Source organism: Dasypus novemcinctus, chromosome 2 (genome assembly GCF_030445035.2).
Source record: "Dasypus novemcinctus isolate mDasNov1 chromosome 2, mDasNov1.1.hap2, whole genome shotgun sequence".
Classification (NCBI taxonomy): Eukaryota; Metazoa; Chordata; class Mammalia; order Cingulata; family Dasypodidae; genus Dasypus; species Dasypus novemcinctus.
Genome location: NC_080674.1, coordinates 150,238,724 through 150,254,891, shown reverse-complemented (window position 1 = coordinate 150,254,891; position 16,168 = coordinate 150,238,724). Strand labels below are relative to the sequence as shown.

Here is a 16,168-nt window from a genome sequence, read left to right as displayed (position 1 = left end):
CAACAGAACTGAAAACATACATTCATGCAAAAACTTGAACATGAATGTTCATCACAGAATTGTTCATAATAGCCAAAATGTCCAGCAACTGATGAATGAACAAAACATACAATGGAATATCAAGCCCTAAAAAGGAATGAGGTACTATATGCTGCAACACAGATGAAATTTGAGAACATTAAGCTAAGCAAAAGAAGCTAGTCACAAAAAACCATATATTCATATTTTATTATTCCACTGATATGAAATGTCCAGAATAAGCAAATCCTTAGAGACAGAAAATAATTAGCAGTTGCCACAGGCTGTGGAAAGGGGGAAATAGGGAGTGACTGCTAATAGGTAGGGCAACGAAAATGATATGATGGTATACAACATTGTGAATATACTAAACCATTGAACTGTATACTTTAAAAGAGTGGCTTTTATGGTGTGTGCAAAAGATGAGTATTTTCTAGTTTTAAAAAAGCAAACCTGGCAGATGGCTCTGGAGTTCTGTGCCTTGCCAGTGGGTTCTACATTGCAATTTGTGCTCCCGAGTATGATGGAGATGGACTCAGATGTGACTTCTCTACACATGCCTCTTCTGTCACTTTTACTGAACCTGTGGTTGGTGCTGGGGTTGGTGTGTGCCCAGGAGACATGAATCTCTGGACTGTCCATGTGCCAACTGGGCCCTGAGCCTCAGCAGAGTTGCAATACCTACTGTCCAATTTGTTAAGACTTACCCAGGTCAACTAACAAGGAGGTGAGGATGGTCAACCACACCAAGGAACTGAAAGCGTCTACAACTGCAAGCAGGAGAATCCCATCCATCATCATGTGGTATCTAAGCCCCCTCTCAATTTAGAGGTAGAGTGGGCATCGCCATCCAAGGGTCCTCAGGATGGAGGAATAAAATATGGATTAGAGGAAACTTACTGGTATTCTACTCTAGAATTATTGTGACTCTAGCAATGGAAGAAATTATAACACTGATGTGGAGAGAATTATAACATGATGTGCCATGGGAGTTGCGAAGGCAAGGAGAGGGAAAATGAGGTGTGATATGGGGCATTTTCAGGATTGGAGTTGCCCTGGATGATACTGCAGAGACAGATGCAGGACATTACATATCCTGCCATAACCCACTGAATGGACTGGGAGAGAGTATGAACTACAACGTAAACTATAATCCATGCTGTGTAGCAGTGTCATCAAATGCAATGAATCTACCACACTAATGAAAGAATTTGTTTATATGGGAGGAGTGGGGGGTATGGGCAGTGGGGTATATGGGAACCTGTTATATTTTGTAATGTAACATTTTCTGTGCTTTATGTATTGTCTAAAAATATAATAATTTAAAAAAAATTTTTTAAAAGCAAACCTCTAAAATGTAAATTTAATTTAAAGTAAAACCAAAAATGTATTACACCAAATCATTACTCTCTTGCTGAATCAATGTCAGTCCTCCAACATGGAGGGAATGGATTCTGATTGCATCAATATTTCCATATTTAACAGAGTGTAATTTGTGAATGGATGAAATGACAAAGAAAAATAACAGTGAACTGGAAACTAATCATAGTAAAAAATTCCTTAATATTCTCCTTTCCTGAAGAGAAAAAGACGAATGTTAGAAAGAAGAGATAAATGCAAGTTCTCTTAATTTCAAAATGAGGCAGTAGACTTGGCCCAGTGGTTAGGGTGTCCGTCTACCACATGGGAGGTCCGCGGTTCAAACTCCGGGCCTCCTTGACCCGTGTGGAGCTGGCCCATGTGCAGCGCTGATGCGTGCAAGGAGTGCCCTGCCACACAGAGGTGCCACGCAGCGGTGTCCCCCGCGTAGGGGAGCCCCACGTGCAAGGAGTGCTCCCCGTAAGGAGAGCCGCCCAGCGCGAAAGTGCAGCCTGCCCAGGAATGGTGCTGCACACACGGAGAGCTGACACAAGATGATGCAACAAAAAGAAACACAGATTCCCGAGCCGCTGACAACAACAGAAGCGGACAAAGAAGACACAGCAAACAGACAGAGAACAGACAACCGGGGTGGGAGTGGGGGTGGGGGGGAGGGGAGAGAAATTTAAATAAATAAATCTATCTTTAAAAAAAAGAAAAAAAATTCCAAAATGAAAATACAATAAAAAATCAAAATTCACCAAAGCAAAGTAATTACAACAATGCTTTAAAAAGTCAGTGCCTAACAGATTACTAGGAAGAAAATAATCATTAGAGTATTAGAGTATTCTGAAGTATTAACTCCAGAAAATGTCCCTAGAAAAACTGTCAGTCTGTAAAGCTTTCTATTTAAAGAATCTTGTGGTTATCACTGTTAACATGTATAAATACAACTTGGTTTGGATGAAGAGAAAACACTCAATATTTATGTTAGTCCTTAGAAATGAGAGCAAATACTAGGAAATTTCTTCACAAATTGATGAAGAATAGCTCCACCAAGACACCATCAAGCAAATGGTCTTGTGTGTTGTGGCACACAGTTTCAGCAAAACCTACCACTGAAAGCCTTCCAGGTTAAGGGTGAGTCCAGAAGCTTCATGAGTTAATATAGACTGGAGAAGTAAGGGATGACTATTGCTCAACATTTTCAAATGGTTAACAGTAAGTCTTACTGTCCCTGAATAGTATCTTCAAAAAGTAGCATCCCTCCCAAAAGCTTGGCAGCATCCATACTCTCAATTACACACGCTCTCAATTACCACTTCTTGTTCACTTCTGGTTCCCATAAGAAAACCCAAGCTTAGTTTGTAGCTTCAGGGCCTATTTGGAGAAGGAACTAAAAGTCTTAAGCAAAGACAAGTAAAATGGACACTGAGCAGCTGGCCTGTTCCCTTTGACTTTAACAGGATAGAAGCAACCATTCTTTTGTTTATAAAGTAAATAATAGAAAAATATTGGCTACACCAGACTCATTAAAATATAATTTATATTTAACCTATTTCATAATTTAAATGTGAAGATAGTAAATGCATTTTGTGTACGTACTTTCTTGTTTGAATCCTGTATATAGTTTTTTTAAACAATTCAAGTTTATTGCACCTATTAATAAAGCATACAATTCATCCAAACTGTACAACCAACGGTATTTGGTATAGCCACATAGTTGTTATTCATCATTTCAATCATTATTAGAGCATTTTCATTATTTCAATAATAATAATAATAGACAAACAAGAAAATTCTTCAAATCTCAATCTCTCTATGCTTCCCCTTCTGTACATTGTTGCTATTTCTGGTTATTCTTGCAATTATTTATTTACTTATTAAGCAGTTTTATTGAGGTATATTCATACACCATACAATCTATCCAAAGTGTATAATCAATGGCTTTTAGTATACTCACAATGTTGTGCATTCATTGCCACAAAAAATTTTAGAACAAAAAGAAAAACTCCACATCCTTTAGCAGTCCTTCCCCAGTCATATATAACCACTAATCTAACTTCATCTTTATAAATTGACTTTATTTACATTTTATATAAATGGAGTCATACAATATGTAGCACTTTGTGTCTGGTTTCTGAATCCTACATAGGTTTTTGTTGTTGTTGTTTTAGGAGGTACCAGGGATTAAACCCAGGACCTTGTACATGGGAAGCAGGTGCTCAACCACTGAGCTACATCTGCTCCTGAATAAGAATTGTCTTTTCTTCATTCTTTTGTTTGTTTTTAGGAGGTAACAGGGACTGAACCCAGAACCTTGTACATGGGAAGCAGGTGCCCAACCACTTAAGCCACATCCACTCTCCTGTATACAGTTTTAATCTAAAATATGCTAAAGCTTTAAAATATCAACATGGAAGTGGAAGTGAGCTGTTTAAAACGATATGTTGGGGGAAGTGGATGTGGCTTGAGTGACAGGGCTTCCACCTACCACATGGGAGGTCTGCAGTTCAGGGTGCCTACTAAAGAGCACAAGCTGGCACGACAGGCAACCGCGGCAAGCTGATGCAACAAGAAGACATAACAAGAGAAACAATAAGAAAAAACATAATAAGAGACACAACAAAGCAGGGAGCAGAGGTTTCCAGGGCTTCCTAAAAGAGGATGAGCAGGACAGCAAGCTGGCACAACGGGCAGGCATGGCTAGCTGATGCAACAAGATGATGCAACAAGAAACACAAGAGGAAAAACATAAAAGATACAACAAAGCAGGGAATGGAGGTGGCTTAAGCAATTAGGCACCTCCCTCCCACATCAGAGGTCCTGGGTTTGGTTTCTGGTGCCTCCTAAAGAAACAAAGAAGACACAGCAAATGCAAACAGTAAGGGGGTAGGGAGAAATAAATAAAATAAATCTTTGAAAAGAAAAAAAAAACAGTATGTTGGGGAGCAGAGGTAGCTCAATGGTTGAGTGCCTGCTTCCCATGTACAAGGTCCTGGGTTCAATCCCCAGTACTTCCTAAATAATTAAAAAATGGGAAGTGGACGTGGCTCAACTGATAGAGCATCCGTCTACCATATGGAGGGTCAGGGTTCGAACCCCAGGGTCTCCTGACTCATGTGGTAAGCTGGCCCACGCGCAGTGCTGCCGCGCACAAGGAATGCCATGCCATGCAAGGGCGCCCCCACATAGGGGTGTCCCACGCACAAGGAGTGCGCCCTGCAAGGATAGCCACCCCACATGAAAAAAGCGCAGCCCACCCAGGAGTGGCACCACACACACAAGGAGCTGAGGCAGCAAGATGATGCAACAAAAAAAAAAGAGACGCAGTTTCCCAGGGCGGCCAGATAATGCAAGCAGATGCAAGAAGAACACACAGTGAATGGACACAGAGAGCAGACAACAGGGTTGCCACAACAGAACATGGACTACAAGGGCACCTATTAAAAAATTATTTTAGATGTTGAAAAGGGTTTAAAACATATTTTTTTCTATGTATAAACTCTCAATAGAGCTGAAAGGACTCTGGACTTGGTAGAGAGAATATATGCGGCTCTATTAAGATTTCATATACATATATACACATAAATGTTGAGAAATAAAAGCTTAACCTTGCAGAAAAATATCTAACGGGCCATTCCTGCCCCCACTTTTGTAAATCAGCCTGTGAAAACATGGCCTTGCAGAAAAAAATCAAACAAAGAACTCCTGCCCCCTCTCCCCCACTTCTGTAATCTAACAAACCACTCTGGCTACCCCCCACCACCCACTTTTGTAAATCAGCCTGCAACCTTCCACCTGCATTCTGCTTCTATAATCCGGCTTGCAAAATTGTGCCTAGGAACATGTTAGCCAATAAGCAAAAGTCATACTGATCCCACATAAAATCCTACATAAACCTATGAAAACTGAAAAACAGGGCTCAGAATTTGGAAACTGACTCTCCTCTGAGCCCATGCATAATAAATCTGTTCCTCCACATCTCCGTGTCGTTTTGGGTTTCTCTGTCATTCAGAACTCCTGGCTTTGCTGCAACATAAACACGTACAAATATATATTAAGACCTCTATACATTATGATATATAAACACAGATATACATACATATCCTAAAATCCTAACTGTACAACAAATTACATACTGTAATATTAAAATTACAAAATGAGTTAAACCTTTTAAATCAGTTCAATGCAAAATTATTTTGTTAAACTACAAGCCCATCTAGTAATATATTAAATTAGACTGATATATACAAATTTTCTAAAATACACCCATACTGGGAAAAGAGTACTAAAACTGTAAATGCTATTAATGTAGATATGTAACTTACAGGAGGAGAAACAAATGTGAAATGTTATTGTTCAAGCTTTCCATTCTCTCCATTGCCTTTTCTTCTGCCAAAAGCATATGAAGACCTTCTTCTTCCATAGTCAGAAGTTTGAATATTTCATTCAATGCCAAATTTTATCAGGCACTAGTACATATCAGGATCATTAATTTTTTTTACTATTTTGCCTTTCTTCCTTCTCATGTTCCTAAAACACTTATAATTTTCATTAATGTACTAAAAAGTCTGGTTATTATTTTAAGCCATCACATACTATTTAGGCTGATAATTTTGGGAGTTAAAAGAGTTCCTCAAAAGATGCTGACTGTGTGAAGTAGAGATGGGAATTCTGTCTCTGAATGCAAAAATTACTTCTCCTTTTAAGGCTTTCAACTGATTGGATGAAACATCATTCATTGCTGAGTCAATCTGCTCAGTTGATTATAGATATAATGAGCCATAGATGGAACCAACTCACTGATGAGTAAAGGCCATGAAATGCCTTTGTATTACAATTAGCCTAGTACTTGCTTCATTAGCATAACCAATACACTGGTCTTCAAAACAGACCATCAATTTCTTCCTTTATGGTTTGCTTTTTTGTGTCCAAGGACATGAAGATGTTCACTCTTGTATGCTTCTCAAACTACAAACTGGTATTCATTCAAAATACACCACTGAGACTGATAAGATGACCCAAAGAATGGGAAAAAGAAACACTTTTTCAGACAAAGGACCCACATCCAGAAAAATGGGCAAAAGACTTAAATAGACATTTGACAAATGGCTAGTAAACTTGAAAAAGACACTCCACTTCATTAGTCATCAGGGAAATTTAAAGAAAACCACAGATGATAGTTAAAATGAAAAAGGAGAAAATATGAAATCCTACCAAGGAACAAGGAACTTCTTTTTTAATAGCACAACTGAGTTTGTTTGTTTATTTAAATTAATAGATCACAAGAAATGTTACATTAAAAAACATTCAAAAAACTTTAAGTTCCCATATAACCCACTCCCCACTTCCCACATCATTTTTGTAAATTGTACATTTTTAAAGATACATACATCACACAAAAAATGTTACACTAAAAAATATAAGAGGTTCCTATATACCCCCCACCCCCCACCCCACTCCTCCCACACCAACAACCTCCCTCCTCATCATTGTGGCACCCTCATCGTATTCAGTGAACACATTTTTGGGCACTGCTGAATTACACAGATAATAGTTTACCCTGTAGTTCACACTCTCCCCCAGTACATTCAATGGGTTATGGCAGGATATATAAAGGCCAGCATCTAACCCTGGAATATCATTAAGGCAACTCAAAATCCCAAAAATGCCCCGACATCACATCTCTTCTACCCTCTTCCTGCCCTCAGCACCTACTGTGGCCACTTTCTCCACCTTGATGCTAAAATTTCTTCTATTACTCGTCACAATAGTTCTATAGTAGAATATCAGTAAGTCTACTCTAGTCCATTTTTTATTCCTCCATTCTGTGGACTCTTAAACTCTGCTCATGGGAGTGTAAATTTTTATAACCAATTAGAAAACTGTGTGATTCTATCTACTAAGCTGAACATATACATATCCTATGACCCATGTGACACATGTGCACCAAAAGATGTACAAGGATGTTCAAAACACTATTTATAATAGCCCCAAACTGGATACTACCTGAATGCCCATCAACAGTAGAATGGATAACTAAATGATGATATACATACACAGTAGAATACTATATAGCCAGATGAACAAATAAACTATAATACACAACCTGTGTGAATCTCACAAACATAATGTTGAACAAAAGTCAGACACAAAAATACTTATTCTATGGATTACAATTATATAAAGATCAAAAACTGCCAAACCTAATATTTTACTGGAAGCCAGAAAGCGTAACCACTTACCCCGGGGTAGGAGGACTGGAAGGGCACTTGAAAGGAACTTTTGGAGTGCTGGCAATTCTCTATTTCTTTACCTGGGTACTAGCTTATAAATGTGCATGTTCAGTTTGTGGAAATCCATTGAGCTGTGCCTTTATGATGTGTGCATGTTTCTACATGTAAATCAGACTTCACAGCAAGTTCAGAAAGGTGAGAAAAGGAGACTGTCAGAGAATTGATTAGTAATCTAAACTGTGAAGCTCTCTGTGAACTGGCAACATGCATAGTTTACTGCCCATTCACCCTGGTACTCAACACAGTGAGTGCCACATCATGGAGTGATGCATGTAGACTAAAAAGCAGGCATGGAAGAATAGCTCTAACAAAAACCTACCTGAAGAAATGGCAGCTAATCTCAATGCCATCTCATTTCACAGTACACATTTACCTAAAGTATTCATGTTACTCCACATCATCGTATAAATTTACAGGCTGGTCATGTAGCCACACACAGATGGCTGTGGTGACTGCAAAAGGGACAGTGATGTTGGCTCCTTGAGTGATCAGCAGCAGGTGGCATCTCCATCACTATCTGGCATGAGAAGCCCACTAAACATAGACAGAACTAAGGAGAAACAGCTTTACAAAGCAACTGAGGCAAAAACAGCTAACTCTCTCTTACTGACTGGTCTAAAAGCAAAGATTGTATGAGAAACAGAAAAAGGATTTTCAAAATAGATTGATTTATTATCATGTGGCATGTTATACATTATATATTCTTTTTATATGTATCTTTCATAATAAAGATGAAAAGAAACTTATGGTTCTATACATACAAATTTTAAAAGGAAATTGTAGCTTAAACACTTCCTGCCTCAAAGTAGTGTTCCATAAATGTATGCTATTATACTAAACACAGAGTACTTTTTTATTACTAAAAAAATGTAGGAATCACAGAGGGAAACAGGTATCTCCAACCTTTAGGTCTTTAAAAATAAGAAAATTTTAACATTTACTTTTTGGCATACAACTCTGAGCATAGTGTATTGGGTACAAACAGGTGTCCAATAAATGTCTGTGATACATAGGAAGAAAAATTAGTATTTTGATCACAGTTACTTCTGGAGTATCTTATCTTCTAAAAACAACTGGCATATCTGGAAAATTGAATATTCTACATTAAAAAGACAGTAGAACTAATGTACAGACATTGAAAGACAGTCACACAGCCATGCCAGAACCCAGGGATGCACACTGACTGCAGGCTGCTCAGCCCTGTTAATCCTGTGTACTCTCTCCCTCAGGGTGAGATAGGACACAAAAGCTTATATGCTTGCTTGTTAGGCTTTGGGTAGAGTACACTCCTATATGGTAGACGGGAGCCCAACTGCTGGAGCCACACCCGCTTCCCAATGTGGAGATTCTTTTAAACACAACTACAGATTCTCACTTAAGTGTTTATCGGTGAAATCTGAAACCTAAAATGGCATTTGGATTACATTAATCCACTCTGAAACATAGAAAATAAAATAAAAGATATTTAACCGTCCAAACAAGAGTAGATAATATTATAATAAGCCAATGATTTCCTTCTATGACCATTTGTCTTTTTCTCCCCTCTGCCAGAAATTAAGGCAGTTCTTTAAAAAATAAAAATTTAAAAAACCCATAATGATGAAAGTATGTCAAGTGTTCACCAGGGTCAACTGAAAGTGCTCCTATGCAGAAAAATTGCAAATAATTTACTCAGATGTCCTTCCTCAACAAAACAGGGCACAACTCTCAACCCTTAAGTGTGGGCTGTGCATAGTATCTTCCTTCCAAATACTACAGAATGAAAAGAGGGAAAGAGGGAAAAGCAACTTTAAAGTGGAGAAACCTAACAATACTTGAGCCAGGTGATCAAGGTCAGGATTAACAATAAGTCATGCTGATACCATGTATACTTGGATAATGTTATGAAAATGGCACTTTATCTCTGTGGTTGTCCTACCAAAAACCTACAACCCCAGCCATCACAGTTTGGTAGTTTCTCACAGAGTTAAACAGAATTACCATATGACCTAGCCATCTCACTTCTAGGTATATACACAAAATAATTGGAAGTAGGAATTTGTACCCTGCTGTTTACAGCAACATAATTCACAATAACCCAGAATCAGAAACAAGCCAAATGGCCATCAACAGATGAATGGATAAACAAAATGTGCTGTGTGTACACATGTGTATGTTGATATATATACACAAGTACACACACACGATGGAATATTATTCAATTATTTAGCCATAAAAAGACATGAGGTTTTGATACATGCTACAACATATACGAACCTTGAAGACATCATGTTGAATAAAGTCAGTCAGACATAAAGGGATAGGTATTGTACAACTCCACTTTGACAAAATGCCTAGAACATACAAATTCACAGACCCAGGAAGAACATTATAGGCCAAGAGGGGGACGGTTAGGATGTTAATTTACAAGGTTGTTTGGGGTGATGGGAAAGATCTGGTAATGGGTTGTGGTGAGGGTAGCACAATACTGTGAATGGGATTATTCCCACTGAATTGTATGCTTGGAAGTAGGTGAGATGGGCAATTTTATGTTGTATATATATTTCCACAATTTTAAAAAGCTAGCATAGAGACAATGACAATTAAATGCAAAGCATGTTCCTGGACTGGATCTGGAAATGGAGGAGGAAATACATACCCAAAAGGACATTATTGGGACATATGAAAAAACTGCCCTATTGTATAGGGCATAACTATAATTTTAACTTTATCTCAATGTTAATATTTCTTGAACCACAACTGTACTCAAGGTAGTTACATAAGTGAATATTCTTGTGCTCTCATGATTTATTCCCCACGTGATATATCTGCTTAAAATATTATCTTTTAGAGGTACACACAGAAATAGTTACAGATGAAATGATATGATTTGCAGCAAAATGATGGCAGAGAACATAAATGAAAGAAGACTGGCCATTTGTTGATAAGTGCTAACGCTGGCTGATGTGTGTTTACTATTCTGTTCTATTTTTGTATGTGACTGAAATTCCCATAGCCAAAAGCTAAATATGTAAATAAGTGAAATATCATTAAGAAAAAAATACTACCCATCTTCTCAATATTTTTACAGATCACTGACAATATGGGCCACAAATACAGAAAAATAAGCTAAAAATCTTGACATTTTAAGGGGCATTCCATGATATAATTATGAATTCTCAAACTAAAAAACAAGAAATAAACAAAAATACCCATATGAGCACTTCCTCCATGATCATGGCTTCATCTGACACTTAAATATCATGAATGTTGTTTGGCCTGCCAGAAATGAAATTCTTTCCCTGATCAAAATGTTCTTCCACAATTCTGAGAAAACTTACCCAAGAAGGTATCTATCATTCCCAAGAGTTGCCCAACAATGTCAACAGGCTACAACACAAACCTACTGGTGACTCTCACAAAAGGATAACTTCTTTAGCAGGCAGAATGAAGTCAAAACTAAAAATTCTGCAGTCTTTTTTTTTTTTTTTAAGATTTTAAATTTATTTATCCTCCCCTCCCCCCACCCCAGTTGTCTGCTCTATGTGTCCATTCACTGTGTATTCTTCTGTGACTGTTTCTATCCTTATCAGCGGAATGGGGAATCTGTGTTTCTTTTTGTTGCATGATCTTGTGTCAGCTCTCCACGCATGCAGCGCCATTCCTGGGCAGGCTGCACTTTCCTTCGTGCTGGGCGGCTCTCCTTAAGGGGCGCACTCCTTGCACGTGGGGCTCCCCTACCAGGGGACACCCCTGTGTGGCAGGGCACTCCTTGCACGCATCAGCACTGCACATGGACCAGCTCCACACGGGTCAAGGAGGCACGGAGTTTGAACTGCAGACCTCCCATGTGGTAGGCAGATGCCCTATCCATTGGGCCAAGTCCGCTTCCCTCCACAGTCTATTTTTAATCCTACAAGGCAGTGTCATCATCCAGTTTTATTGGATTCAAATCCAAATATCTAGAAATGCTTCACAAAGTACTTGGCAACATTCATGTTATAGGCAAAGGTCCCATCCCAGTGAGGTAAAAAAAAGGGGCCTAGAATGAATGAACAGAAGTAAATGTCATCAGATTTCTCATCACTGAGCTATGGGCCTGCCTACACCTTTCTGAAACAGTGCTTCCTTAAGTTTGGACACACACTCTCAGTTTCAAAATGCAAAAAGGAAAAAAAATAGTACCTGGTAACCTCTGAGCCAAACCTTTCTGGGCAGTCTGTCACAATGCTAAATTCAAGTTGTGCACATATTGCCCTACCAATAAAAAAATCATAAAAACAAAACTGTGTTTGCATTTAAAATTGAATCATACAATCTTCCATCACATGTACTTGGCTTGGTTTGGTTAACTAGATTAAATATAAGCTAGAACAGCCTTTTGTGACAACCAAAGTATACCATGCTTCTATAGGTTTCCTGGACAATTTGCCAGCACTCTATAAATCAAAACCTTTAAAATACATATACTTTTTGATGAGGGAGGAGTGGGTTTGGGGGTGGGGGGTATATGGGGACCTCATTTTTTTAATGTAACATTTAAAATAAAAAGAAAATAAAATGCATATACTCTCTAACCAAGCATTTCCACATCTAGAATTATATACTAAAGAATTAGCTGAAGATGTATGTAAAAGAAACTTGAGTGAATAAAAAAATTAGGAACATCTTTAGTGAACAGTAGGCAATTGATTGCATGGTTTAGTCATATAATTAATGCTATGCAGACATTTAAAATATTGATTTAGAAAAATAGTAATAACATGTTTTGTGAAAATCATGAATACAAAATAGTATTAAAATATGAACTTACCTTTATTATGTGAGCTTTGTACATGCGTGTATGGATACACATATGTGCAAATCTGTAAATGCACATGTTTGAGAACATGATGCACATGGACATAGGTGAGTAACACAGATGTGCTCATGTGCAAAGGTATGAGAAAGTATGACAAGGGGCCCATGAAATTCAATGTGTACAAAGAGGGACCTGTATATGTATGCATGGGTGCAAAAAGAATACACACACACTTGTATATATGTTAATGCATTTGCCTATATTTGGACCATGAGCCTGTGTTTTAAGTAGATTAGTGTGTATCTTTGTAATCCACTACTTAGCAGCTTTGAGACCTTGAGCAAGTTACCTAGCCTCCAAGTCTTGATTCTGTCACCTGTACAATGAGAATAAATAGTTCCTGTCTCATAGAAGTTTTGTGAGGATTGAATGAGATGATGGATAGATGTCTCGTGCATAGTAAATGCTCTATCAATATTAGCTCTCCTTATCTGTATACATATATACTGATCTATACTTGTGCCTATTTACAGAGTTGTAAGTCCGCCAAGTATACACATCAAAAGATTAACTTTGGTTATCCACAGGAGACAGGTTTTTGTTTCGGGGCTCTGTTGTTGTTTTGTGGGGAGGGAGTTGGCTATATATTACAATTTTTCTAGGAGGATTTTTTTCATTGTTTTTGAAGATTTTTTTAAAATAATGATTTTAAAAAGAATACGATAAAGATGGTCTGACCCTGATACACCTGAAGTCTACAAGTTTAAAGCTATAAGTACTAGACAAAAGTATACATACTTGTGATACACAATTTTTAAAAAAATGCTATCAGTATGTCAGCATTACCTAATAGCTCAAGAAGATGGCAGTACAAAGAAAACCCACAGCTTTTGCTTGTTTGCCTTATTCAAGTCAGGATAAAAAGAAACAATCATCACACTATGGGATATGTGTTAGTTTGGTGACAAAGTGACAACTGTCTTTTTTTTTTTTTATTAATTAAGGCAAGGAGGAACCCGGAGCCCTGCCCAAGGTCATACAAAAAAGCACATGCCAGACCCCAGGCTGTGAAGAGATCTAAGGACTAGACTGCATTGCCACAATTTGGGCGTGTTTATGAAACCAACCAGTCATTTAGTGAGTCCGAGCCAATGGGAGGGGGAAATTACAAGACACAGCTGATGACAGCAAAACAAACCAGTAACTAGCCGCACCACGGTTAATCTACGTTTTAATCGTATTGGTCTCTCTTATTTCTAAAATATAATATTGTTGATGATCTAAGATAGGACCTTTGACTTCATATAAGTATGATTGATACTTGTAGGCAATTATAACGAAAGCATTTGAAACGTGAAAAAAAGCAACCCATTATTTGCGGTTCCAAATCAACATGTTATACCGGGCTCGACTCCCACAATGTCGCTGTGTTGGAATAAATACCTTTAAAAACCATGCAGCAATTCCCTCTAAATCTCGGGGGAAACCCGGCTACAGTCAGTAGTGAAGAAAAAAAAAAAACAAAAAACCCAAGCAGCTGTTTTCCCTAAGGCCTCAATTTATAAAGCATATCCGAAATAATAGGCCAATCATCCCCTCTGCATTTCCCCCAGCTATGCTACTGCATCTCTTAAAATGTCACTTTCAAGCATTTTAAACACACGTCCTGCAGCCTTCACCGTAGCTCGACATTTTGGGGCATCACCATAGCTAAACATCGGCTTTTCCAAATCAACTGCAAACTGCGAACTTTCTCGCTACGTTTTTGACTTTGTCTTAAATCCGAGGCGAGGGGGATGGGTTTCAACAAACCCAGACCAGGCTCTGAAGCCCTGAGTAATCGCATCTCTCTGCAGGGAGCCGTCGGTGGCAGCAACAGCGATTTTCATCTTTTCTCTCCACCCAGCTTCCTTTTCCATTTCATGGTTCCGTTTTTGCTTTTTTTTTTTTTCTTTCCAGTGACACCAAACCAAGGGAGGAAAAGGGAAAACGAGGTCGATGCCTCCTGAGGGTCGCAGTTCTCACTCACGAACCCGCCAGCTCTGGGCAATGTGGTCTCTGAGGCCCGGAGGAGGTTTTTCTACAGCACGGGTCCCGCCCCAGGTCCCCAAAGAACGGGCCTGGCCCGGGGCGGCCTCGGCTCTGAGCCCGGAGCCTGAAGACCAGCCCAGGCCCGGCGCGGCCTGCCAAGCCCCGGCGTCGCGTTCGCCACACACCGGGCCGGCGCGGCCCGAGGCGGCCGTCAGAGGATTGCGGCGGGGGCCGGGGCGGGTCCCGGGCGCTGCTCACCTGCTGGTACCGGCTGCCGCAGGCCGGCTCGACCGCCGCCAGCGCCGCCGCAGCCAACGCCATGGCGCAGCCGGACGCAGGGAAGGAGGGCGAGAGAGCAGGCAGAACGGACGCGGGCACTGCGGCCTGGGAGGTCGGGAGGCCGAGGGGGACGCGCCTAGGGTGGGTCTTGAAGGCCGCCGCCGCTCCGGGGCGAGACGCTCTCCTCCGGCTGCGAACGGTGCTGCCGCCGCCGCCGCCTAGGCTCAGACGCGGTCCCCGGGGAGGAGGCGGGGACGACGACGCCGCCGCTGCGCCCCGCCCCCGGCTCCAACCACCGCCGCCCTCCCGCCGCCAGGCCCGACCTCGCCCCGTGCCACCGCGCGGCGCCCCAGCCCGGGTTGGTGTGCGTCCCTCTATCTCACACCGCGGAGGGTGAGCTGTTGGATTAGATTCCACTAATAACTAATTACTAACAGGCCATCCCACAGAAAGGGCGGCACTGTGCTTCCTTTACGTTTACTTATCCAACCCTCATCACAACCCCTTGCCATAGAAGCTGCTATCCCATTTTGGAGGAGATCGTTGGAGCCCGGAGAGGTTGACAGTCTTGTACGGTAGAGATCTAATCCCTGGTATGTGGCCACAGAACCTTAGTTCTTATCATCGTGCTGATTTACCATCCTTACAGATCAGAGGCCAGCCATTGATGGCGCCGGGACCAAATCAGGTCCACTGTCGTGATCATGAAAACTACGTGAAATTCAAAATTTAGTGCCCCTAAATAAAGTTTTATTGGAACACAGCAGCTCTCGTGTGTTTAGTATGGCCCCCAAAGCCTAAAATACATATTATCTGGTCTGGCACAGAAAAAGGTTGACCTGGGGAACTCAGAAGACCCTGAGATTTCAAAGACTTACTTAGTTGGATGATAATAATAGCATCTTCATGTTTATATAGCCCAATAGTGTTTTTTAACAGTCTCATTGGTGGATACAGGGGCCATACTTTCTGAGCCAAAGCTCTCTGAGAAAGTGGCATGTAAGCCAGAACTTTCCAGGCAATGGAACATGGGCCTAACCCAGAACAGCTTGCCTTGTGGAAGACTGAAAGAAGCAAGCACAGCTAGCATAAAGGAGATGCAATTATGAACATTATGCAGATGAGGAAATTATGCTTGGAGAGATAAAATATCTCAATAGGTCACACTGCTAGTAAGCCATAATGCTGGAATACAAGTCCATTAAGCCAGGTTTTTTAAACCATTATCACAGGACTATGAACTTTATGAAGAAAATGGTATTTGTCTTTTAAACCTTTTGCTACCAGTCACAGCATCTACTACTACTTGTTCTATAGAAGGTGTTCTTTCCATCACACCTAGCCATCTGGAATTGTTTCTATCCACAAGTCCAATAAAGAAAATAACTTGATCTTTGAAGCT

General features: G+C 40.1%; 1 protein-coding gene across 2 annotated transcripts in view; it reads right to left on the bottom strand.

Annotated features, from left to right (window-relative positions):
• NDFIP1 (Nedd4 family interacting protein 1) overlaps positions 1–15,068 on the bottom strand; it is a 53,467-nt gene extending 38,399 nt beyond the window's left edge. Inside the window, exon 1 of one of the 2 annotated variants that reach the window (XM_004452614.4) lies at positions 14,746–15,068. In XM_004452614.4, the coding sequence (XP_004452671.1) occupies positions 14,746–14,808 (63 nt within the window). In that variant the 5' untranslated portion in view covers positions 14,809–15,068. The remainder of the gene's footprint in view (positions 1–14,745) is intronic. The other variant, XM_071210348.1, reaches the window with a different exon arrangement.
• Between the last annotated feature and the right edge of the window lie 1,100 nt (positions 15,069–16,168).